The 23,956-nt window shown below is 42.9% G+C and overlaps 2 protein-coding genes across 5 annotated transcripts; both read left to right on the forward strand.

Annotated features, from left to right (window-relative positions):
* Positions 1-3: 3 nt before the first annotated feature.
* Positions 4-6,971, forward strand: LOC106607008 (SUN domain-containing protein 2). 4 transcript variants are annotated; one of them, XM_045721305.1, is made up of 16 exons: positions 4-467; positions 595-697; positions 791-909; positions 1,248-1,457; positions 1,621-1,698; positions 1,789-1,877; positions 2,025-2,078; positions 2,357-2,410; positions 2,558-2,631; positions 2,805-2,943; positions 3,061-3,183; positions 4,922-5,009; positions 5,621-5,736; positions 5,962-6,132; positions 6,301-6,390; positions 6,731-6,971. In XM_045721305.1, the coding sequence occupies exons 2-16, from the start codon at positions 597-599 to the stop codon at positions 6,842-6,844; spliced, it is 1,620 nt and encodes a 539-aa protein (XP_045577261.1). In that variant the 5' UTR covers positions 4-467; positions 595-596; the 3' UTR covers positions 6,845-6,971. The 4 variants fall into 4 exon arrangements, with proteins under 4 accessions (XP_045577261.1, XP_045577262.1, XP_045577263.1 ...); XM_045721306.1 differs by having other exon boundaries at positions 1,792-1,877; XM_045721307.1 differs by lacking the exon at positions 2,025-2,078.
* A 7,914-nt stretch (positions 6,972-14,885) lies between these two features.
* LOC106607026 (zinc finger protein Gfi-1b) lies at positions 14,886-23,868 on the forward strand. Its single transcript, XM_014203569.2, has 7 exons — positions 14,886-15,024; positions 18,796-18,881; positions 20,534-20,886; positions 21,094-21,266; positions 21,619-21,762; positions 21,876-22,041; positions 22,549-23,868. Exons 3-7 carry the CDS (start codon positions 20,583-20,585, stop codon positions 22,743-22,745), a joined length of 984 nt encoding a protein of 327 aa, XP_014059044.1. The 5' UTR covers positions 14,886-15,024; positions 18,796-18,881; positions 20,534-20,582; the 3' UTR covers positions 22,746-23,868.
* Positions 23,869-23,956: the final 88 nt, after the last annotated feature.

The raw sequence follows: 23,956 nt of genomic DNA on the forward strand, positions 1-23,956 counted from the left end.
CTTGTAAGATTAGTATTAATTGTGCATGGTCCCTTTTAAATAAACCTAATACATAAATAAAATAAACTCATGGGGTTACTTATTCGAACAATCAATGGACATTTGGAGACGAATAAGCGGGAGGACCGCTGTCAATCAAGGGTCAGCGCTATCCGGGATCCTTGGGACATACCCCATCGAAGTTGACATTTTAAAGGTTTACGGTCAGGGTTAGGTTATGGTTAAGGTTAGGGTAGGAGTTAAGGTTAGGGTTTAGGGTGGAGATTGCACTGCCCGTCAATCAAGTAGTCCAGAACGCGCAGAGAGCCGATTATGACGTGGCCTGGGCTCCTTCTACGCAACAATGTAAATAACGGCGTAATTGCAGTTTTCAACACAGTGGCTCATTTGCAAAGTTTCACTTGCTCTTGCAACATCTGATTTTACAGACTGCGAAGATTACTGTAGCCTATGATTGCAAGACTCCGGTAAGTAGAAGCCTATTTATATCTGTGATAAAATGCCTGGTTTTAGTCAGTAGGTCTATTTGTTTAAAAGTAGGCTAATTTGAAATCAATAAATAAATCTCACTTGCCCCCCCCCCCCCCCTCTCAGTCATGCCTAGGAGAAGCGCGAGGCTAGTAACCGGAGGGTACTATAACCAGTCCTCCGATGACGAGTCTTCCTCCAGCATCTCCTACAGGGAGAGCCCCGTCAGGTGATTATGTGTATGAGTTCATCTTGCGTGTGATCTTTTTTGTATTGAACGGTAGCGTTAGAACAATGTTAAAACTGTGTGTGTCCTTCTCAGGGTTTTCAATAAGAAGAGAACTGGGGGACATAAGGATTCTTCCCGATCCAGTCAGGCCAGCAGCACTGTCAGTGCCACCAACTTCACCAATGAGCGAAACATCAATGCTGATGACATTGGTACTGCAGACATCACTTCCTGTCCTAGCTAGTTGGTGTTCACATTGCCAACCTCTATTAGCCCCTTGTGTCGACTAGTCGCCTGGTCTGAGATCTGTTTGTTCTGTCCTTCCAACTCCTGTGGTCATTGTCACGCCATGGCAATGGCCATAGGAGTTGGCATGACAACATAAACAGATCTGGGACCAGGCCTACCCTCTAACCCCATTGCTTGGATTAGACATTTGTGTCAATCGGAAATAATTGGATATGTATACACAATATACTGTATATGTCTAAAATACTCAACCTCCCTTATCTCCCTCTCTCTGCCTCTCCCCTCTCCCTCCCTATGTCAGACTTGGCTCCGACATTGAGGGCCACCCAGAGAAGGCAGACCTTCCTGTCTCCTCCTAGTGTGGCCCCCAGTGTGGCCCTGGAGCCCAGCCTGAGCTTCTCGAGCATGAGCTACAGCTCTGGCTACTGCTCTGAAGAGCCACAAAGGCGTAGGACATGCTCCAGCAGGAGCTTCTCTAGTGGCATTGGCACAAGGACCGGTGCTAGCTGCAGTGAGTGCAATGTGTTTGTGTACGAGAGACAACATTAGAGACAGCTGGTCTCTATGCTCGTAGTTTGTTTGTTAGCATTAGCTGAGCGTTAGCTTTTCTCTCTGCTTGTGCCTTGTTTGTTAGCATTAGTATTAGCTTTGGCTCTATGTGTTTCCCCCTGTAGCCCGTTCATGGTTGCCTTCCTGGTTGCCTTCCTGGTTTGCCATCCTGCTCTTCCTCCTCACCTTTCTTCTGACCTTCGGTGAGTGCTACATCACATTTTGACACATCTAGATGTCCTCCTAATCAACCTGATGTCCTCTGTGTAACTAGTACTACGATGTCTTCCCAGCAGTATTCCTGTTTTCGACTGCATTCCCCACCATGAACCTTAATCTGATGACCCAACCGACTCAACCTGACCTGACTCAAAAGACTACGGTAGGACCTATTTTTCATCGGTCTAATACTGTACTTAGCCCTACTGTTTGTCTCATGTCTATTATCTATGCATTGATTTGGGTGAATGTAGCATTGAAGTTATGAGCCTGATTGTCCAATAAGGACTTGTTGAATCTCTTTCTACAGCATGGAACTCCTATCATGAATTCAGCTTTCGAAATGCAAATGGATACTATACTGGTGAGAGGGAGAGAGAGAGAAAGTGAGAGAAGGGGTGGGAAGAGAGAGAGCATACCGAAAATAGGTTGGGGTCAATTCCATTTTAATTCCATCACTTCAGGGAAGTACACTAAAATTCCAATTCCTAGTCTCTTATGCTTTTCAATTATGAACATTTTTCATTTAAATTGGAGTTTGGTTAACTTTCTCAATTGACTAGAATTGAAATTGAATTGACCTCAATCCTGATGGACATATTCATTTGGTTATCTGACTTGTTACATGTGTGTGTCTTGCAGAGAGAGATTGAAATTATGAAACAGAAAGAAAACCAGCAAAGGGACATTTCCGAGGTGAGACGCGCCTTTAAATTGACATACCTTCAAAGTTTAAAAACACTGCCAAATGTTGTTTCCTCCAATATTCTTTAATTTAGGTGTCAATAATTGCCTCTCAGGAAGGACTGAAGACAATTGAATTGAGTTTGTCTTCCCCTATAGATGTTACAAAGAATGACTAAGGACCTGAGGTGTGTGAAGACCGAGATTGATGACATGAGAGTGAGGGTGGACAGGTGAGTGTGTGTCAGTCCTGAAACTAGCTCAGTGCCTTGCCCCTAGCTCCTAGCCCCTAACCCCTAGCCCCTAGCTCCTACTCCTGAAAGTTATGTTGTATTCTATTCTACAAGACAAACCTCTCCCAAAAACGAAAATAAAGTTGTATTGGTTTGTATTGTATTGCCTCTAGTGTGGACTTTGAGAGTGTGAGCTTTGATCGTCGCCTGGATCAGGAAGCTACAGAGTTCAGCAAGCAGGTGGCTGATCTACAAGAACACCTAATCTTTACCAGAGGAAGAGTTGGAGCCCTGGAGGATGTCAGCGACACGGTAACACACACACACACACACACACACACACACACACACACACACACACACACACACACACACACACACACACACACCCTTTATTTCATAATATATGTGATCTCTCTGTTTCTGTAGCTGCAGCATCAGGTGACCTCTATAAAGAACCAGCCTCCTCCCGCTCTGACACCAACCAACACACACCTGACCCCTGAGTTCAAAGAGGCCATGGGCAAATGGCTCAGAGATAGATTGGCCCAGGTACAGTGGCTTGCGAAAGTATTCACCCCCTTGGCATTTTTCTTATTTTGTTGCCTTACAACCCGGAATTAAAATAGATTTTTGGGGGGTTTGTATCATGTGATTTACACAACATGCCTACCACTTTGAAGATGCTAAATATTTTTTGTTGTGAAACAGACAAGAAATGACACAAAAAAACTGAAAATTGAGCATGCAGAACTATTCACCCCCCCAAAGTCAATACTTTGTAGAGCCACCTTTTGCAGCAATTACAGCTGCACGTCTCTTGGGGTATGTCTCAATAAGCTTTGCACATCTAGCCACTGGGATTTTTGCCCATTCTTCAAGGCAAAACTGCTCCGGCTCCTTCAAGTTGGATGGGTTCCGCTGGTGTACAGCAATCTTTAAGTCATACCACAGATTCTCAATTGGATTGAGGTCTGGGCATTGACTTGGCCATTCCAAGATATTTAAATGTTTCCCCTTAAACCACTCAAATGTTGCTTTAGCAGTATAATTAGGGTCATTGTCCTGCTGGAAGGTGAATCTCCATCCCAGTCTCAAATCTCTGGAAGACTGAAACAGGTTTCCCTCAAGAATTTGCCTGTATTTAGCGCCATCCATCATTCCTTCAATTCTGACCAGTTTCCCAGTCCTTGCCAATGAAAACCATCCCCACAGTTTGATGCTGCCACCAGCATGCTTCACTGTGGGGATGATGTTCTCGGGGTGATAAGAGGTGTTGAGTTTACGCCAAACATAGCGTTTTTCTTGATGACCAAAAAGCAAAATTTTTGTCTAATCTGACCAGAGTACCTTCTTCCATAAGTTTGAGGAGTCTCCCACATGCCTTTTGGTGAACACCAAACATGTTTGCTTATTTTTTTCTTTAAGTAATGTCTTTTTTCTGGCCACTCTTCCGTAAAGCCCAGCTCTGTGGAGTGTGCAGCTTAAATTGGTCCAATGGACAGATTCTCCAATCTCCACTGTGGAGCTTTGCAGCTCCTTCAGGGTTATCTTTAGTCTCTTTGTTGCCTCTCTGATTAATGCCCTCCTTGCCTGGTCCATGAGTTTTGGTGGGTGGCCCTCTCTTGGCAGGTTTGTTGTGGTGTCATATTCTTTCCATTTTTTAATAATGGATTTAATGGTGCTCCGTGGGATGTTTAAAGTTTGGGATATTTTTTTATAACCCAAACCTGATATGTACTTCGCCACAACTTTGTCCCTGACCTGTTTGGAGAGCTCCTTGGTCTTCATGGTGCCACTTGCTTGGTGGTGTTGCAGACTCTGGGGCCTTTCAGAACAGGTGTGTATATATATACTGAGATCATGTGACACTTAGATTGCACACAGGTGGACTTTATTTAACTAATTATGTGACTTCTGAATGTAATTGGTTGCACCAGATCTTGTTTAGGGGCTTCATAGCAAAGGGGGTGAATACATATGCATGCACTACTTTTCCTTTTTTAAATTTTGTATTTTTTGAAATACGTTTTTTTTTTAATTTCACTTAACCAATTTGTACTATTTTGTGTATGTCCATTACATGAAATCCAAATAAAAATACATTTAAATTACAGGTTGTAATGCAACAAAATAGGAAAAACGCCAAGGGGGATGAATACCTTTGCAAGGAACTGTAGATGTAGAATTTTTTTGATATTTTGTATTATTTTCCCCACAAATTAACATGAAATGTGATAGAATTGTGTGTAAATGTATGTTTGTTTGTGTGTGTGTGTGTGTGTGTCAGGATGAGAGACAGGATGTGAAACAGGTGGTGAAAGACTGCAGTCGTCCACTGGCTGACAAAATGCCCAACTTCGCCCTCGAGTCCCAAGGTTTGTGACATCATCACTGATCACTTTGTTTGGGGGGGCACATTTAAAAAAAAAATTATATTTTTTTTCACCTTTATTTAACCAGGTACACTAGTTGAGAACAAGTTCTCATTTACAACTGCGATCTGGCCAAGATAAAGCAAAGCAGTGCGACACAAACAACAACACAGAGTTACACATGGAATAAACAAGCGTACAGTCAATAACACAATAGAAGAAAAGTCTATATACAGTGTGTGACAATGACATAAAATAAATCTGTTCCCAAGTATTCCCACACATTATAGAGAGACACATGATCGTATACAAATGTAAGCAAGGTTTGAAGTGATCATGTTTTTGTCAAATATTATATCTGTTTGGAATTATTTTATGTTCCAGCCCCTCGATCATACGCTCACGAAAAAATCTGCCCACGGCTGAATCTAGTTCATGATCCCTGGTATAGACTATATTATTGAATATGCTCAGAGCTCTGTGTGTGTGTGTGTGTGTGTGTGTGTGTGTGTGTGTGTGTGTGTGTGTGTGTGTGTGTGTGTGTGTGTGTGTGTGTGTGTGTGTGTGTGTGTGTGTGTGTGTGTGTGTGTGTGTGTGTGTGTGTGTGTGTGTAGGTGGCAGCATTGTAACTAGTCGGTGCTCTGAGACATATAAGACCGGTTCGGCCCGAGTGAGTTTCCTGGGGATTCCCCTGTGGTTTCCATCAGAGAGCCCCCGGACTGTAATTCAGGTAAGTATCTCTCTTTCTGTCTCTCTCTCTCTGTCTCTGTCTCTCTTCCTCTTTCCCGCCTCACTTCTCTACTCACACTTTCTCTCCCTCCGTCTGTCTCTCTCCTTCCTTTGTAAACTGTAATGTAATGTGACCATGATTGAATGCACTTTAAAGATCACTATCAGCCTGACACTCCTCTGTCTTGCTTTCCCCCCAACTTTTCCCTTTCTCTCCTCTCCAAAGGGCCAGCTGGTGCAGCCTGGTAAGTGTTGGCCTTTCCACGGGGCCCAGGGCACCATGACTGTGGCTCTGTCTCACCCTGTCCACGTCACCTACGTTACCATGGAGCACATCTCCACCGCCGTCTCTCTCACCGGACACATAGACAGCGCTCCTAAGGACTTTGCCGTCTACGTGAGTCACCTCTGACCCCTGTATATTTGATCAGAACCACACAGGAATGTTTTTGGAGTGTCATGCTGAGTACCTTTAACTCTCTCTCTCTCTCTCGTCTCTCTCTCTCTCTCTCTCTCTCTCTCTCTCTCTCTCTCTCTCTCTCTCTCTCTCTCTCTCTGTGTGTAGGGCATGACTACTGACAGTGAAGAGGGAACCCTGCTCGGGACTTTCATGTTTAACCAGGCTGGGGATCCAATCCAGACATTTAAACTGCCTGTGAGTCAGACACTAACAAAGAGATATTAGAGATACACATGGTAGAGACCCACTGGGCACACACTGGTTGAATCAACTTTGTTTCCACGTCATTCCAATAAAATTATGTTGAACCAAAGTGGAATGGACGTTTACTTGACGTCTGTGCCCTGTGGGGATACACATGGTAGAGATACACGTGGTAGAGATACAGATAACATGATTCCAGACATTGACACAGATTATTCCAATTTCATTTGGCTTTAAGCAGTTTAACTTTTGGGGTGATTGTTTATGCAACAGGCGGGCTGATATAATAAAAGTGTCAAAATGATTATAACAGTGGACTTCTCTCTCTCAGAACCCTAACAGTGTGTATCGCTATGTGGAGCTCCGTATCCTCAGCAACTGGGGTCACCAGGACTACACATGTGTGTATCGCTTCCGGGTTCACGGCAAGATGCCTTCTGCGTGAGACAGATCCGCTGTCCACCTCAACACCAGTGTGTCATCCAAACCTATAATATCTTATTTTCCATACTGGAGTGTATATTTTGCCTCTAGCAAATATGTCAATCTAAATAAAATCTCTATTTGGTCGATTCTGGGGTGATTTAATGCGTACAAGCGCACATATATAGTATTGACACACACGATAAGATGCACGATAAGATGCATTGATGCTCCATATCCACCAGGGGTCATTGATGATTAGGCAAAGACTACCAGAGTGTCAAGCACCACCACTATAGGCTTCTATGTTGAAGAGTCACTAAATGAATGTGGGAGGAAATGTATTTATTGGTCCATTGTCTTGTCCTGGTGATCACACAAAGGTAGGCTACTGTGCAGTAATAGCATGGGATTGTGTTATTGGATTTGCCATTCATTTTATGTTATTGAACTTCTATTTGTTCCATTTTGCAGGTAGGTATGTGTGTGTGTGGTATCTGGGTCAGGTGGAGTTTTAGAATGCTTACAGTAACTACATGGAGGGAGATGGCCAATATGATGTAGCTATTGTACACAGCGGTGTGTTTCTTAGTGTGTATGTCTATTTGTGATGGCCTAGAGAGATAAGAAAAACCAATGTTGGGACTGGATGGGTGCGACCTTGCTGTGATGGGAACCAGAGCGGATGTGAAAGGGATGTGTCAATTCGAGAGAGAAAATCTAATGAGAGTGTGAATCACAGCTGTAAGAGACAGAGGGGGATTGTGCAGATTATTCTGCCTCATATATGATAAGCAGGTGCATCTAAATTCATGTCCAATTCACCTCTATACTTATATGCAGATAACTGCCAAAATAAAGTAAACACCAACATAAAGTGTCTTAACAGGGCGTTGGGCCCCACAAGCTGCCAGAACAGCTTTAATTATCCTTGGCATAGATGCTACAAGTGTCTGGAACTCTATTGGAGGGATGCGACAACATTCTTTCATGAGAAATTCAATCATTTGGTGTTTTGTTGGTGGTAGAAAATGCGGTCTCAGGCGCCGCTCCAGAATCTTTCATAAGTGTTCAAATGTGTTGAGATCTGGTAATTGAGACACTGTCAACGATGGGTGTAGCTGGTGCATGGAAGTCAGGCGCAGGAGAGCAGAGATGAGTGGACAAAGCACTTTACTGAGGCAATTCTTAGAACAGAACGCAACCGCGTCACAAAAACAAATGCCCAAAGAACAAGTGAGGCAGCACAAAGTACCACAACCAAGTACAAAGTACCGGCTGCCAGAAAGCACGGGTACAAAACAAAACCCGGCGCAAACCAGCCGGAACCGTGCCAACCTTGACAATAAACAATACCCCACACAGACATGGAGGGAACAGAGGGCTAAATACACATAGTAATTATGAGGAGATGTAAACCAGGTGTGCAGGAAAACAAGACAAAACAAATGGAAAATGAAAGGTGGAGCGGCGATGGCTAGAAGACCAGTGACCTCGAATGCCGCCCGAACAAGGAGAGGGACCGACTTCGGCGGAAGTCGTGACAGACACACACACACACCCCCTTTATTAAATCCCCTATGCTCCTTTGAAACCCCTCTTTTAAAATCACTGAAATCTCTTCTTCTAGCCATGGCAGCCCAAACGTATTTGATTTTATTTAACCTTGATTTAACTAGGCAAGTCAGTTAAGAACACATTCTTGTTTACAATGACAGCCTACCTCGGCCAAACCCTAACCCGGACAACGCTGAGCCAATTGTGCACCGCCCTATGGGACTCCCAATTTCGGGCCGGTTGTGATACAGTCTGGAATCGAACCAGGGTCTGTAGTGATGCCTCTAGCACTGAGATGCAGTGCCATAGACTGCCCGAGTGGGCAACTGGGCAACATTTTTATACATGATAAGCATGATGGGATGTAAATCACTTAAATAACTCAGGAACCACACCTGTGTGGAAGCACCTGCTTTCAAAATCCTCCTGAGACATACAGTGGGGGAAAAAAGTATTTGATCCCCTGCTGATTTTGTACATTTGCCCACTTACAAAGAAATGATCAGTCTATAATTTTAATAGTAGGTTTATTTGAACAGTGAGAGACAGAATAACAACAAAAAAATCCAGAAAAACGCATGTCAAAAATGCTATAAAATGATTTCCATTTTAATGAGAGAAATAAGTATTTGACCCCTCTGCAAAACATGACTTAGTACTTGGTGGCAAAACCCTTGTTGGCAATCACAGAGGTCAGACGTTTCTTGTAGTTGGCCACCAGGTTTGCACACATCTCAGGAGGGATTTTGTCACACTCCTCTTTGCAGATCTTCTCCAAGTCATTAAGGTTTCGAGGCTGACGTTTGGCAACTCCAACCTTGAGCTCCCTCAACAGATTTTCTATGGGATTAAGGTCTGGAGACTGGCTAGGCCACTCCAGGACCTTAATGTGCTTCTTCTTGAGCCACTCCTTTGTTGCCTTGGCTGTGTGTTTTGGGTCATTGCCATGCTGGAATACCCATCCACGACCCATTTTCAATGCCCTGGCTGAGGGAAGGAGGTTCTCACCCAAGATTTGACGGTACATGGCCCCGTCCATCGTCCCTTTGATGCGGTGAAGTTGTCCTGTCCCCTTAGCAGAAAAACACCCCCAAAGCATAATGTTTCCACCTCCATGTTTGACGGTGGAGATGGTGTTCTTGGGGTCATAGGCAGCATTCCTCTTCCTCCAAACACGGCGAGTTGAGTTGATGTCAAAGAGCTCCATTTTGGTCTCATCTGACCACAACACTTTCACCAGTTGTCCTCTGAGTCATTCAGATGTTCATTGGCGGACTTCAGACGGGCCTGTATATGTATTCTTGAGCAGGGGGACCTTGCGGGCGCTGCAGGATTTCATTCCTTCACGGCGTAGTGTGTTACCAATTGTTTTCTTGGTGACTATGGTCCCAGCTGCCTTGAGATCATTGACAAGATCCTCCCGTGTAGTTCTGGGCTGATTCCTCACCGTTCTCATGATCATTGCAACTCCACGAGGTGAGATCTTGCATGGAGCCCCAGGCCGAGGGATATTGACAGTTCTTTTGTGTTTCTTCCATTTGCGAATAATCGCACCAAATGTTGTCTCCTTCTCACCAAGCTGCTTGGCGATGGTCTTGTTGCCCATTCCAGCCTTGTGTAGGTCTACAATCTTGTCCCTGACATCCTTGGAGAGCTCTTTGATCTTGGCCACGGTGGAGAGTTTGGAATCTGATTGATTGATTGCTTCTGTGGACAGGTGTCTTTTTTACAGGTAACAAGCTGCGGTTAGGAGCACTCCCTTTAAGAGTGTGCTCCTAATCTCAGCTCGTTACCTGTATAAAAGACACCTGGGAGCCAGAAATCTTTCTGATTGAGAGGGGGTCAAATACTTATTTCCCTTATTAAAATGCAAATCAATATATAACATTTTTGACATGCGTTTTTCTGGATATTTTTGTTGTTATTCTGTCTCTCACTGTTCAAATAAACCTACCATTAAAATTATAGACTGATCCTTTCTTTGTCAGTGGGCAAACGTACAAAATCAGCAGGGGATCAAATACTCCCCCCCCCCCCACTAAGTGTTTGGACTGAAAAAAAACATTACCAAGAACTTTTAAATATATATATTGTTATTTATCTTTTATTGTTAATGCAAAATTGTCTTCTGTAGTGGTCATTAGGACATAAATAGGAACATTACAGTCAATGGGTAGGTAAAATACATAGTTGCGCCATCCGGGTGTCCGCTACAGAGGACATTTCTTGATAAGCTCTTACTTAGCTCTTATTTAATGTGACAAAATTATTACAGAGTCCTGACAACTCACTTAACTATTCCTGAGATATTCACTTACTAGAAACAATTTTGATATCAAACTCACAAAAATCTGATTTCCATAAAATGGGCTAATTTTGACGGCAGCCTTTTTTTTAAGAACCAGCAAGATAAAGTTGTCAAGGTCACACTACCACACGTGATATAATTGAAAAGCCCAGAATGTCCTCTCAAAGTGACAACAGGACTTAATAGGGTGGCTTGTATGGCCTCAGAGATAAGGACCAAGAACTGATGTCCACTAAAGAGGACAAAATGAATTGCTGGGTCTCAGGAGGCTATAGTTTGTATCCCTCATTTACTCAAGTGTTTCCTTTATTTTGGCAGTTACCTGCATACCCTTACATATTGGGCATAGTAGCTGAATGAACTATCGCTATTCTGGATATTTCTGTTGTTGATATTGTATCTCTATACAAACCTGCAAAGTCAGTTGAATACAAAATACTCTATTTATTTGGTGTGTTGGCTATTTGTTTGCTTATTCATGTGTGTGAGGCAGAGAGACTGGTGTTTTGGGTGTGGTGTGTGTGACAGAGGCTTCACACGTCCACCCGGTGTGTTTGGGTGTGTGTGTGAGTGCTTGATTGCACTTGTGAGTATGAGTGTCAGTAAATGGACTTCTCCCTCCATCAGAGTTTATTTTTTAATTTAATGTTTTATTTTAGAAGGAAATATATTACAATTCATACATATCACATTCAAAATCAATGCGGGGTAGAGAGCAGAAACCTGAGTCACCGGGCCAAAACAACAGTCCCTTCATACACATAGAGATCCACTCCATCAGAGTTTAGAATACAGGGATACAAAGTGAGCTTAACATATATTTAATTGTCATTTTTTGTTAACAATCTACACAAAATACTTTGTAATTTCAAAGTGAAAGAAAAATGATAACTTTTTCAAAACAAATTATGGAAAACAAAAACAAATATATATTGATTCGAAAAGTATTCAACCCCCTGAGTCAATACATGTTAGAATCACCTTTGCCGCATTTACAACTGTGAGTATTTCTGGGTAAGTCTATAAGAGCTTTGCACACCTGGATTGTACAATATTTGCCTATTGTTCTTTTTAAAATACTTCAAGCTCTGTCAAGTTCTTTGTTGATCATTGCTAGACAGCCATTTTCAAGTCTTGCCATAGATTTTCAAGTTGATTTAAGTCAAAACTGTAACTAGGTCACTCAGGAACATTCAATGTTGTCTTGATAAGCAACTCCAGTGTATATTTGGCCTTGTGTTTTAGGTTATTGTCCTGCTGAAAGGTGAATTTGTCTCCCTGTGTCTGTTGGAATTTAGACGGAACCAAGTTTTCCTCTAGGATTTTGCCTGTGCTTAGCTCTATTCCGTTTCTTTTTATAAAAAAAAAACTCCCTAGTCCTTGCCGATGACAAGCATTCTCATAACATGATGCAGCCACCATCATGCTTGAAACTACTCAGTAATGTGTTGTAGTTGCCCCAAACATAAGAATTTGTATTTAGACAAAACGTAAATGTATTTGCCACATTTTTTGCAGTATTACTTTAGTGCCTTGTTACAAACAGGATGCATGTCTTGGAATATTTGGAATATATTCACTCTGTCGTTTAGGTTAGTATTGTGGAGTAACTACAAGGTTGTTGATCCATCCTCAGTTTTCTCCTATCACAGCCATTAAGCTCTTTAACTGTTTTAAAGTCCCCATTGGCCTCATGGTGAAATCCCTGAGCAGTTTCCTTCCTCTCCGGCAACTGAGTTGGGAAGGAAGCCTGTCTCTTTGTAGTGACTGGCTGTATTGATACACCATCCAAAGTGTAATTAATATCTTCACCATGCTCAAAGGGATATTCAGTGTCTGCTTTTTTTTATCCATCTACCAATAGGTGCCCTTCTTTGCAAGCCATTGGAAAACCTCCCTGGTCTTTGTGGTTGAATCTGTCCTTGAAATTCATTGCTCGACTGAGGGACCTTACAGATAATTGTATGTGTGGGGTACAGAGATGGGGTAGTCATAAAACAAATATGTTAAACATTATTATTGCACACAGACTGAATCTATGCAACTTATTATTCCTGAACGTATGTAGGCTTGCCATAACAAAGGGGTTGAATACTTATTGACTCAAGACATTACAGCTTTTCATTTTTAATTCATGTGTAGAAATATCTAAAAACATAATTCCACTTTGACATTATGGGGTATTGTGTGTAAATCGGTGACACAAAATACCAATGTAATCCATTTTATATGCAGGTTGTCACACAACAAAAGATTGAAAAAGTCAAGGGGTGTGAACACTTTCTGAAGGCACTGTACATCGTTTTACTACCATCAAGGCCCAACATATAAGTGCCTTTTTATGATCTCATAACACTTTTGCTGGATCAAGATTAGCGAGATTCGTGACAGTGACATAAGCGCTTTTTAACACTATGACTGATATCTTCGCTGTGAATGAGGGGAAGTGTTAAGATGGGACCACACAGAGCAGTCACCTCCTCTTCACTCATCTATAGTATGACAGATGGTAAATGCTAAATAAATAAGGATACATGACATTTCCATGTGGCGGTGGTGTTAGGTTATTATACTGTAATGTAGTGTACAGGGAGGTATGACTGCCTTGGGTACCATAGAGTTTCAGAGTTCTCACACCCCCTGACCTCCCACTATCCTTTCACAGTAAGAGAGAGAGTAGCATCATGTGATAGGCTTCTAGGCCGTATACACAGGACTAGAAACAGAGTGAAATGCCATGAAGAAAGATTTAGAGAGAGCGAGAGAGTATAACAGGAAGGCAGAGCTTCAGAGCAGCCACAACACATGGATGTGTCAAGAGATGTCTGGTAGTAGGCATGGCCAGGAGACCTTTTCAACAAATGTCATCTATTATTACACCACGGGTCGCTTTTCTGTTGTTCTCCAAATCTAGAGTAGTCACAAGCTCCTGTCCTCTCACTCACCTTCTCACCCTTTGCCATGCAACGTGAGAGAGAGAGAGAGAGAGAGAGAGAGAGAGAGAGAGAGAGAAAGAGGGGAAATGAATGTGTGAGATGGGTGGGTGGGGGAGCGAGTCCTGTTGGTGACAGAGAAAAAGAAGATGTGGGCCATGAGAAAGTACACCCAGCCCCCTGACTGTAACCACAGCCACCAACCAACCACGTATACAGAGATACACACAGCCAGCTGTACCCATGGCCTACTGCTGACGGCAGCCCCCTGACCATCTCCATCTCTCTCCCTCTTACTCTCTTTGCATGTTCATTTGTTGGATATGTTTTATTGATTAATGTGTGGTAATGTGTGATTAGTGAGGAAAAATTGGACTCCTTGTTGCTATCAGTGATGGGCGTTTTTTTTCATTAGATCATTTCCCCCTGTGGTTGCCCCATGCAGGGAAAATGTTCAAGTGTGAAAACGCCTATTGTTTCTCCTCTATTCTGTATCGGACGATTTTGTTCACAGAATTTGGATGTCTTTACTGTTTTACTGTTTGTATGTCTTCAAGAGTGTGTCCTGAATGGTGTAGCCTGTGTGACTTTATGCCTGTGTGTGTGACTGTTCACGTTTGTTAGTGTGTGCACTGTATGCATGCACATGTGTATGTGACTTTGCCTGTTTGCATTGGACTTTGCCTGCTTGCAGATGCACAATAACATGTGGTATGTTTGTGTATGTATTCATGTGTTTGTATCTCTGGGAGAGATTAAGGCCATCTCTGGTTGATGTGTTAAAACCACAATAGTCAGTGAAATTGGGCTGGGCCCAGCACTCGCTTCTCTGGCCCCATACCCAGCTCTAGAAAAAAGACAGTTTCTTTTCTTGTTTATTAGATACAGACAAGTTGTTTTACGTCATATCTTTTAGATTTTTTAGTTTTTTAGTTTTAATATAATGTTAATTAAGTATCTATTTTCAATCAATAATTAATAAAATTCATTAGTTGACAATATTTTTAAATACACATTGCAAAATAGAAGGCACACGTTTAAAAAATACTTCCATTTGTTGGTCATTAGAGATAATCATAATAAATACTGATAATAAAAAAGTCCTGTAAATATTGATAAAGTTTTGCTTGTATGCAGTCTATTTAATGGTACTCATTTAGAGCAGTTTTTTTAATTAGGTGGGTAGCCACCAGGGAGGGAGGTGGGAGGTGGCCGGAGTACTGGCATGGTTTGGTGGGTCGTCATCATGAGCTTCCATTTGAGTGGACCTGACTGCTGCAGGAGGGAGGGGAGAGTCTTGGGATGGCTCTTCACTGGCGGACTCAAAGCTGTCATCATTCTCTTCGTCATTCTTGTTCTCTGGTGTGCTGTCAGACTGACTGCATGACTGGCTGTTACACTCGGGTTCGTGTTTTCTCTCCTCTTCACCCCTCTCTGTTAACTTGTCCCCTTCTTCCACACCTCTCTCCACTCCCTTGTCCCCTTCTTCCTCACCTCTCTCCACTCCCTTGTTCCCTTCTTCCTCACCTCTCTCTGCTCCCTTGTCCTCCTCCTCCTCACCTCTCTCTGCTCCCTTGTCCTCCTCCTCCTCACCTCTCTCTGCTCCCTTGTCCTCCTCCTCCTCACCGCTCTGCTGCTCAGCTTGTTAGGGGAGGGAGGGATCTGGGGGTCATCGGGCTTGTCTGCTGGCTGAGTTAGTTGTTGAGCTTCAGGTTCTGCTCCCCTTCCACCATTCTTTGCTCTGTTGCTGTAGGCTTGTGGACAGTTGAAGTAGGTGTGCCCATCACCATTGCAGAGTGTTCACTTGCTTTCATTCGTGCACTCTCTGGACTTGTAGCTGAACTCACTGCATCTCCAGCACTTGACAGTCTTGCAATCCTTCAACTGGTGGTCACTGGCTTTACAGACATAGCAGCGGGTGGTCTGTCCTAGGTAGAAGATTCTGGAGCTGTGTGGCCCTAGCACGATGTTGTTGGAGATCTCTACAGCACCATCTGTTCCTCTCTTGGGCTGGACCTTGTACCCTCTTAGACCATACCATATCCCATTGGTGTCTACTGGTTTTAAGACAAGCTGAAGGTGATTGTAGTAATGTTGCAGATACAGTTCTATGTCATGGTCAGAGACTCTGCCTGTCTGAAAATTACAGTTATAGTCTTCTCATCCCAGTTGAATGGGGACTCCACTTCCCAGTCACTCCAATTCTGCTCATGTACATTTGCATTGCGGTTAAACTGGCGTAGAGGGTTGTTTGAGAAAAATAATATTTCATATTCTCGCCGGTTTGGGAGGGCTATGTAAGAATAGACATTTGCAGCAGTGAACCAATGTGTTACGCGGAGTGGAACAGGTGAACCCAAGAGCAGACTCAAACGAGGAGACTGGGATGTGGTAACCAAGGTATTTATTTAAACACAGGGGGAAGATGGGGTGCAGGCCAGGGGAAGTTTGGGCAGGTTGCAGGAAAACAGGTGCGGAGGCTGAGGCTGAAGCGAGAGGGGTTGAGACAGGGTAAGCAGGTCCGGAGGGGAATCCAAGGGAGCAGTAGAGTGGGGGATCCAGAACAGAGTAGCAGGACTGACGAGACGTGGGACTGGAGACAGGGACCAGAGTCAGAGCGGGTAGAACTATAGCGGAGAGGAAAAACCGTGTCAGGCAAGGGAAAACAGGCACAACAGGATCTAAACAGGAACAAATGGCTGGAAACGTAAACTGACTGAGCAGAGATTACGATCTGGCAGCGTAGAAGTGGCAGGGCTGAGTATTTGTAGAGGTCTTGATTATGGAACAGGTTGCAGCTGGTGGGGATGTGCTCTGACTCCAGCACACCTGTCTCCGCCCACACAATTACAGAGAGAGAGAGAGAGAGAGAGAGAGAGAGAGAGAGAGAGAGAGAGAGAGAGAGAGAGAGAGAGAGAGAGAGAGAGAGAGAGAGAGAGAGAGAGAGAGAGAGAGAGAGAGAGAGAGAGAGAGAGCATTGGGGGAGTGATGGCAGGTCAAGGAGACACAGGATGAGCAGTAGAGGGCATGGCAGGAGCAGATGTAACACACTGGGAGTCGAGCAGTAGGTTTTCAGCCACGTACACTCTACTAGGCACCTGTCCTTCTAACAAGATTGGGAGCCATGATGGAAAATTTGCTCAGCTGTGATAAACGAGGGGGACCACGGCACCTAGACCGCATCCTAACATCGTGTATTCCCTAGTTCAGTCCAACCCCAGGTCACTCTCTGACCAGAGAGAGTCTTGTGTTTGCATCCTCACCTGTCGCTCCATTCGTGCTTGTGATGCTGGTTTCATAACCAAAGCCTTATACAGACTGCTTCATTGGAGCTCAGAGCCAGGAGCGTACTTGAACGCAAGAGAACATATCACAGTGGAAAGCAGAACAGGTGAGACAAAAACAAAGAAAGGAAAAGTACACTAAATGCCAACCAGCCATAACCCCCTCCCCAAACCCCTCCACCCCAGACCCCCAAGATTCAGGTTCCTAGAAAGACAGGAGCAGCAGCAGGGTAGCAGAGGGACGGATGTAGGAAGAGAAGCCCCTGAACCCCCCCCCCCATCAGAGACGAGACACAAACCCACCGAGCCTACCACCCCGTCTCAACAACCTGCCCCCCCCTGCCTGCACCCCCTGAAACTCTTGGGAGAAGGCTGCCAGCCTCCCGCCACAGTAACCACAGCGCTCTGCCAAGCTCTACTCCAGAACATCAAGGCAGTGGCACACTCAACTCCACTGTCTGCTGCTCACAGGATACAATACAACGAGTGTACAAAACATTAAGAACACCTGCTCTTTCAATGACATAGACTGACCAGGTGAATCCAGGTGAAAGCTATGATCCCTTATTGATGACACTTGTTAAATCCACTTCAATCAGTGTAGATGAAGAGGAGGAGACAGGTTAAAGAAGGATCTTTAAGTCTAGAGACAAGTGAGACATGGATTGTGTATGTGTGAAATTCAGAGAGTGAATAGGCAAGACTAAATATTTAAGTGCCTTTGAATGGGGTATGGTAGTAGGTGCCAGGCGCACCGCTTTCCATCAAGAAGTGCAACGCTGCTGGGTTTTTGAAGCAGTTTCCCGTGTGTATGAAGAATGGTCCACATGGGAGTCAACATGGGCCAGCATCCCTGTGAAACGCTTTCGACACCTTGTAAAGTCCATGCCCAGATTAATTGAGGCTATTCTGAGGGCCTCTGACCTGTTTCAATCTAAGATGTCGTGTGCTGAGTCATACAGTGATCTCCAATGTAGTTTTCACTGTAATTCAATGGACATCAGCTATAATACAGTTTTATTTGCAATCTCACTTCTTTACTTCACTTGTTTAGTAAAATCCTTTCATCTTCTAGCAGCTCTTTTCGTCTTTGTTCAAGTGTGGGAGAGCGTTTCTATTTCTGTGGTGGAGATCACTTAAATTACCTCAGTCACAGGAAGAGAGTTGTGTGGGTTGCGTATTATACGCGTTCCACACTGCATAGACACCAGTGATGTGTGTGTCAATAACCTCCCATAGCAAGGTTACATGGTTAAATTAAGTTCCCTGTTTTTACGTGAGACTTTGGTATTTAAACACAATCAAGTGACCTTAATGTACACACTTACTACCCTCCGTATGACTGTTGCTACCGGTATCTCCAAGTTACCTGTGATTCAGTAGCATAGAACATTGACTCCCAGACCAAGATGGGACAGGTTTGGATGTGTGCTTTGTCCTTTCTGGTGTATGGTAGCAGGATGCAAACAACAAGCTGAACACCGAGCACAGGTTTCCATTACAGAAGTTGGTTAACAACTGGGAATATCAGATTTGTTTTATTCAATCAAAAACTAAAACAAAGAAAAACTGTTTATCTAGCTGATAGACTATTTCTGATTAGAAAATCTATGGATACATCTTGAAAAATAACCAATATTATGCATCATTGTCACATACTGTTATTATGTGTGTAAGAGTGAAATTAATGTTACAGCATGAGTTTAATAGATTAACATGTTTAATTTCTAGCCTTTAGGTAAATGCTTTGAATTGTACGCTGAAAGGTATAGACTTTGAATGCACTTGTAAAGGTTGGGTGGTGGATTTTTTGTTGAGCTTTCCCACAATCCTTTGTTCAGCAACTGCTTTAAAATCAAACCAAATCAATTGTTTTCTGTCATGTCATTAGTTAATGGGTGAGAGGGTAAAGAAAAGAGGATGTTACTGACGCTAAAGAGATAGCAACCACTCCAGATTCAACTGTGCATACAAGTGGTAAGTTAAAGAATTCAGCCTCTCTCCAGATTTCAACTTTATAATATGAGATTGGTGTTTAATGTTTTGCATGACTTTTATTGAATTTGAGGATCAATTCAGTACAGATATGACTCATTTTAATACATTTAACTGACGAGCAATAAAACATATTAGATATTTTTAAGATTGAGCTTGACTGAAAACTGACCAAAATAGGTTATTGTTTTTGCAAAAGTTTGTGTCGTTTATTAATGTACAGCTAGGTGATCAATGGTAAAAAATATATTCTGATAATGTGTAGAATTGTGAATATCATTAGGAGAATTGCAAAGGAAATATGTTGCATTTGTAATTTGATTGCATTGTATGGTAGGATTGTATGCTATTTCATGAATGATTTGGTTACATATGTCATATTTAGAAACTTTTGAAAACTTATAGAGATGTAGATCTATTTAGTAAAAAGCTCCAAATGTATTTATCACAACAGATCGTGAGATTTCAGTTTGAATTGCTTGACTTTAAAACAATGCCGGAGCAGAGTAGTCCTCAGAGAAAGACCTGCTTTTGAAATGTTTTTAAAAAAAAACAGTGTGCAGGTGGCCATGGTGCATTTCTTACCCAAACCACAGGCTTTGGCATTTTAACTGAATATTTATCAACAGGTGTGTGTGTTTCACATTGACATACGAAGATAAGGAATACTAACGCAGAGCAACATGACTGACATTACAGCTTCCTATAAGTGTGATGTGTGTAAATGTTTCACAGAGCAATTTTTAGAGATAATACATTTTTCAAAAATTTGATGAATGACTATGTTACATTACGTGGAAAATTCATGAATGAAAGTTAATGTTATCAAAAAATGTATTATCTCTAATTTTGCAATCTCTTACAGTAGAAACACATATTTATATATCAAAACTATTTTATGTCCATTACTTAATTGCAGAAAAATGTCATTACTATCCAAACACATTTCACATTCTCCAGAAATTCTGTAAGTGAGGTGAATGATTCTGTGGATAAATATACTGAGTGTACAAAACATTAGGAACAGGTTCTTTTTTCATGACATACAGTAGAGTGACCAGGTAAATCCAGGTGAAAGCTATGATCCCTTAACGATGTCACTTCAATCAGTGTAGATGAAGGGGGGAGACAGGTTAAAGAAGCCATGAGATAATTGAGACATGGATTGTTTATATGTGCCATTCAGAGAGTGAATGGACAAGACAAAACATTTAAATGCCTTTGAACAGGGTATGGTAGTAGGTGACCGGTGCACCGGTTGTGTAAAGTACAGCAACGCTACTGGGTTTTTCACACTCAACAGTTTCCTGTGTGTATCAAGAATGGTCCGCTACCTAAAGGACACAATTGTGGGAAGCATTGGAGTCAACATGGGCCAGCAAAACTGTGGAACGCTTTCCACACCTTATAGAGCCCATGCCCCGACAAATTGAGTGCAACTCAATATTAGGAAGGTGTTCTTATTGTTTGGTATACTCAGTGTGAGTCTTTAAGGCATTGGTATTTGTAGAAAAATGAAATGAAAAATCTCTAAATAATATTAGTTCATTGTTCTTTAATACAGAGGAACACTGTCAAAGAATCTGTCGTTAAGTGAATTTCGAATAACTCCTCGTCTCTTGTCTGTTCTGTAGGTATTTATCTCTCTCACACTCTCCACCTCCCCCTTGCCTCAGCTCTGTCATGCCTCGCTCATTCCTGGTCAAGAGTAAGAGACCAGGATCTCATCCCCCTTGCTTCTCTAAAGGCACCAGACACACAAACCCTGACCAGCCACAACCTCATACAAATCATCACGACACGCAGAACAGGGCGTGGCAGGAAGTAAGGTCCCCACATCGGAGCCCCTTCCAGGAGGACCAGGGCAACCTGTGCTCAGGGTCAGAGGTCAACGACACCCTGGACTACCCCTGCCCTAGCTGGGACGCCATGGCAACCAGACCACACAGCACCTCGCCAGCTGACATCTGGACCAGCTGGTCTGCAGGTACCCGACTGATCCTGACTTTATGGCTCTACACTCTATTTATTGTAAATAATAAATAAGTAGATGTAGATATTTGTATTTATTTGTATTCCATCGCGTTAAACACTTCACATTGCCTCAATTTGATTGTCATAACTATCTTTATCAAATCAAAAATACTTTTTTTTATTGCAAACTCAATCTACTAGTATGCCACTTACTCCACAGAAACCGGAGGGTATGATGGTGTGGAGCCTTCCGAGTCTGCCCTGCCCTGGTCCCTACTCTGGCCCCGGGGCCCTGACAGAGAGAGGGAGCTGGAGAAACTGGTCCATGTCTTACTGAGCCACAGGCCACATATGGACCTCAACTCCACCAGCCCATGCCCCCTCTGTGAAAAGGTAAGAAGAACCAGTAAGGGTCAGGAATTACAATATAATCAGAACAGCACATCCACCCTTATAGGGTGTATCAACCAAAAGTGTGTGGTTCCAAACCACGCAAACCCCTTCAGGCATGACTAAAATAGAATAAATGAGATACTGTTTGGTGTTTGTGACCTGAGACAAGAGTGACAGTAGAGTGGTAGAAATTGTACTTGACAGGGCTCTGTGACATGTTAGAAAATAACATAACAGCAGATTAGTTTGGTGTGAGAATAGAGGCTGTGAGGGGTAATTGTGTTGAATATGGTTGACATCTCTGGGAGTACGAGCTACATCTGCTGTTACTCTTAGCTTTCTCTTTTCTCAGGTCTCGTCCTCGGGAGCTGTACTGAAGACTCATTTACTCAGGTCACATGCATGCGTGCATGCAGTCCCATTGGCTACATCAGCCAAAGCCCCAGAGCACCCCTACGAGTTAAAACAAGCTCTGGGCATGTACGGAAGACCAAAGGTATATCTGGCAGAAGTACATTGGTGGAGGTCTCTCCACTTCCCAACACAAACTATATAAAAATACTAAATGGTAAAATCCTAACCACATCTCTGTTAATGTGTGTGTTCCAGGAGCGTAGCTATAGCTGTAAGGAGTGTGGGAAGGTATTCAAGCGCTCCTCCACCCTGTCCACCCACCTGCTCATCCACTCTGACACCAGGCCCTACCCCTGCCAGTACTGTGGCAAGAGGTTCCACCAGAAGTCAGACATGAAGAAACACACCTTCATACACACAGGTATATGTATATACTGTATCTTATACCATCTATTGCATCTTGCCTATGCCGCTCGGCCATCGCTCATCCATATATTTATATGTACATATTCTTATTCCATCCCTTTAGATTTGTGTGTATTAGGTAGTTGTTGGGGAATTGTTAGATTACTTGTTAGATATTACTGCACTGTTGGAACTAGAAGCACAAGCGTTTCGCTACACTCGCATTAATATCTAATAACTATGTGTGTGTGACCAATACAAATGTATTTGATTTGATGTGCGGGGAGGTACACTGTAAGGACACATACACAAATGAGCATAGTGTGTGTTGAACATAGGTCAGCTGGTGTGTGTACATTATAGTACAACTGACATACACATTGTGCAAAGGTCACTTACATCTGAAGTTAGGATTCTGCCCTACACACTGGCTGCTGTCACAGAGTATCTCTCTTCTTGAATTCCATGTCATGTCCTGCTGTCTGTCCCTGTCTGTCCTGCTGTCTGTCCCTGTCTGTCTCAGGTGAGAAGCCCCATGTGTGCCAGGTGTGTGGCAAGGCCTTCAGCCAGAGCTCCAACCTCATCACCCACAGCCGTAAACACAGCAGCTACTGGCCCTTCAGCTGCACACACTGCCAAAGCAGCTTCCAGCGCAGACTGGACCTACAGCGCCACCAGGAGACACAATGTTTTCTTAGCAGCATGTACACACAAAGCTGAGGCCATGGGTATAATGGAGATTTGTATTACACAAGTACTGTATGTAGCACAAGAATGAGTGCTTTGTATAGAGATTGTTGACCGGTATTTGCAGTTCTGTTTTTATATGGTACTTTGATCAGTGACTGAGGCTAAGCACATTACTTGTGTTCAAGTTATTTGGGCATTTGTTTTTGTGGATTTGCTTTCGCTCACAGCTTTTCAGGTTGACCATTTCAATAGTGCCTTGAGGGGACCTGATCACTTTGTTAACATCTCTAGCAATGTCATATATAGTGTACGAGCTGGATTCCATCCATATCGCAGAAGATCAGCGTTGTAACCGGTTGAAATGTAAAGGTTATTTTCGATTGAGCCAACATATGCAACGTTTACCATGAATGTTGTCTGCGCCAACGCGGAAACGTTGCCGTTAAATGTCAGTCACACTTTAACGCTACGGATTGAATCCAGCCCTTAAGGCCCTGGTCTCTACTGTGCTGTATGTCTAAGAGACGCCTTATTTAAAAAAAGGTGCTTTGTAGAGTGACAAAGCAAACCCCTATTTCCCACTGTAATTGGCCATTTTCCTCAGAGAGCTGTTGCAATTGTAGCTCCCATTGTTGTGTATGAATGAAGCTGCCATTTTCACTTCACTGTGGCAGCCCACCCAAGGAGATAATAATATACATTCAGGCCATGGGGAACATGTGAAACATAATGTCTTTGACTGCAGTACGAGTAGAGAGAGACAATGATTATGTTGAAATGATGCTCCACAACTATGGCGAGACAGCGTGACTGTATATTTTCAGTGTCACAGCCCGGTCAGCATGAGTATATATTAAAAGAGATTTAGATGTAAAAAATGAAATACTCTGTTTAAGTTTAGAATTTCTGGGGCGTCATTCATTGTTCTCACCCGCACTTTATTTGAAGATAAAACACAAAAACTGTTACAGATATTTAATTTAAATAGCAACAGCACAGACAATATCAAACAAAGAGTCACGATTACAACATAGATATATACAATAAGGATCTGGATCATGGCAATTCCCCTCACACATATTCTACTCATGACATATATTTGACTTCATGTGTTCCTCCTCTTTAAACTGTAGTGCTTGTTTCTGTTGTAACATTAGACTAGGCTAGGTTCAGATTGATGCTCGTCCTATAGCCAGTAGTCACACCATTCCATTCTATGAGCCCTGGTTATGACATTGTAG

This window comes from Salmo salar, chromosome ssa06 (genome assembly GCF_905237065.1).
Source record: "Salmo salar chromosome ssa06, Ssal_v3.1, whole genome shotgun sequence".
NCBI lineage: Eukaryota > Metazoa > Chordata > Actinopteri > Salmoniformes > Salmonidae > Salmo > Salmo salar.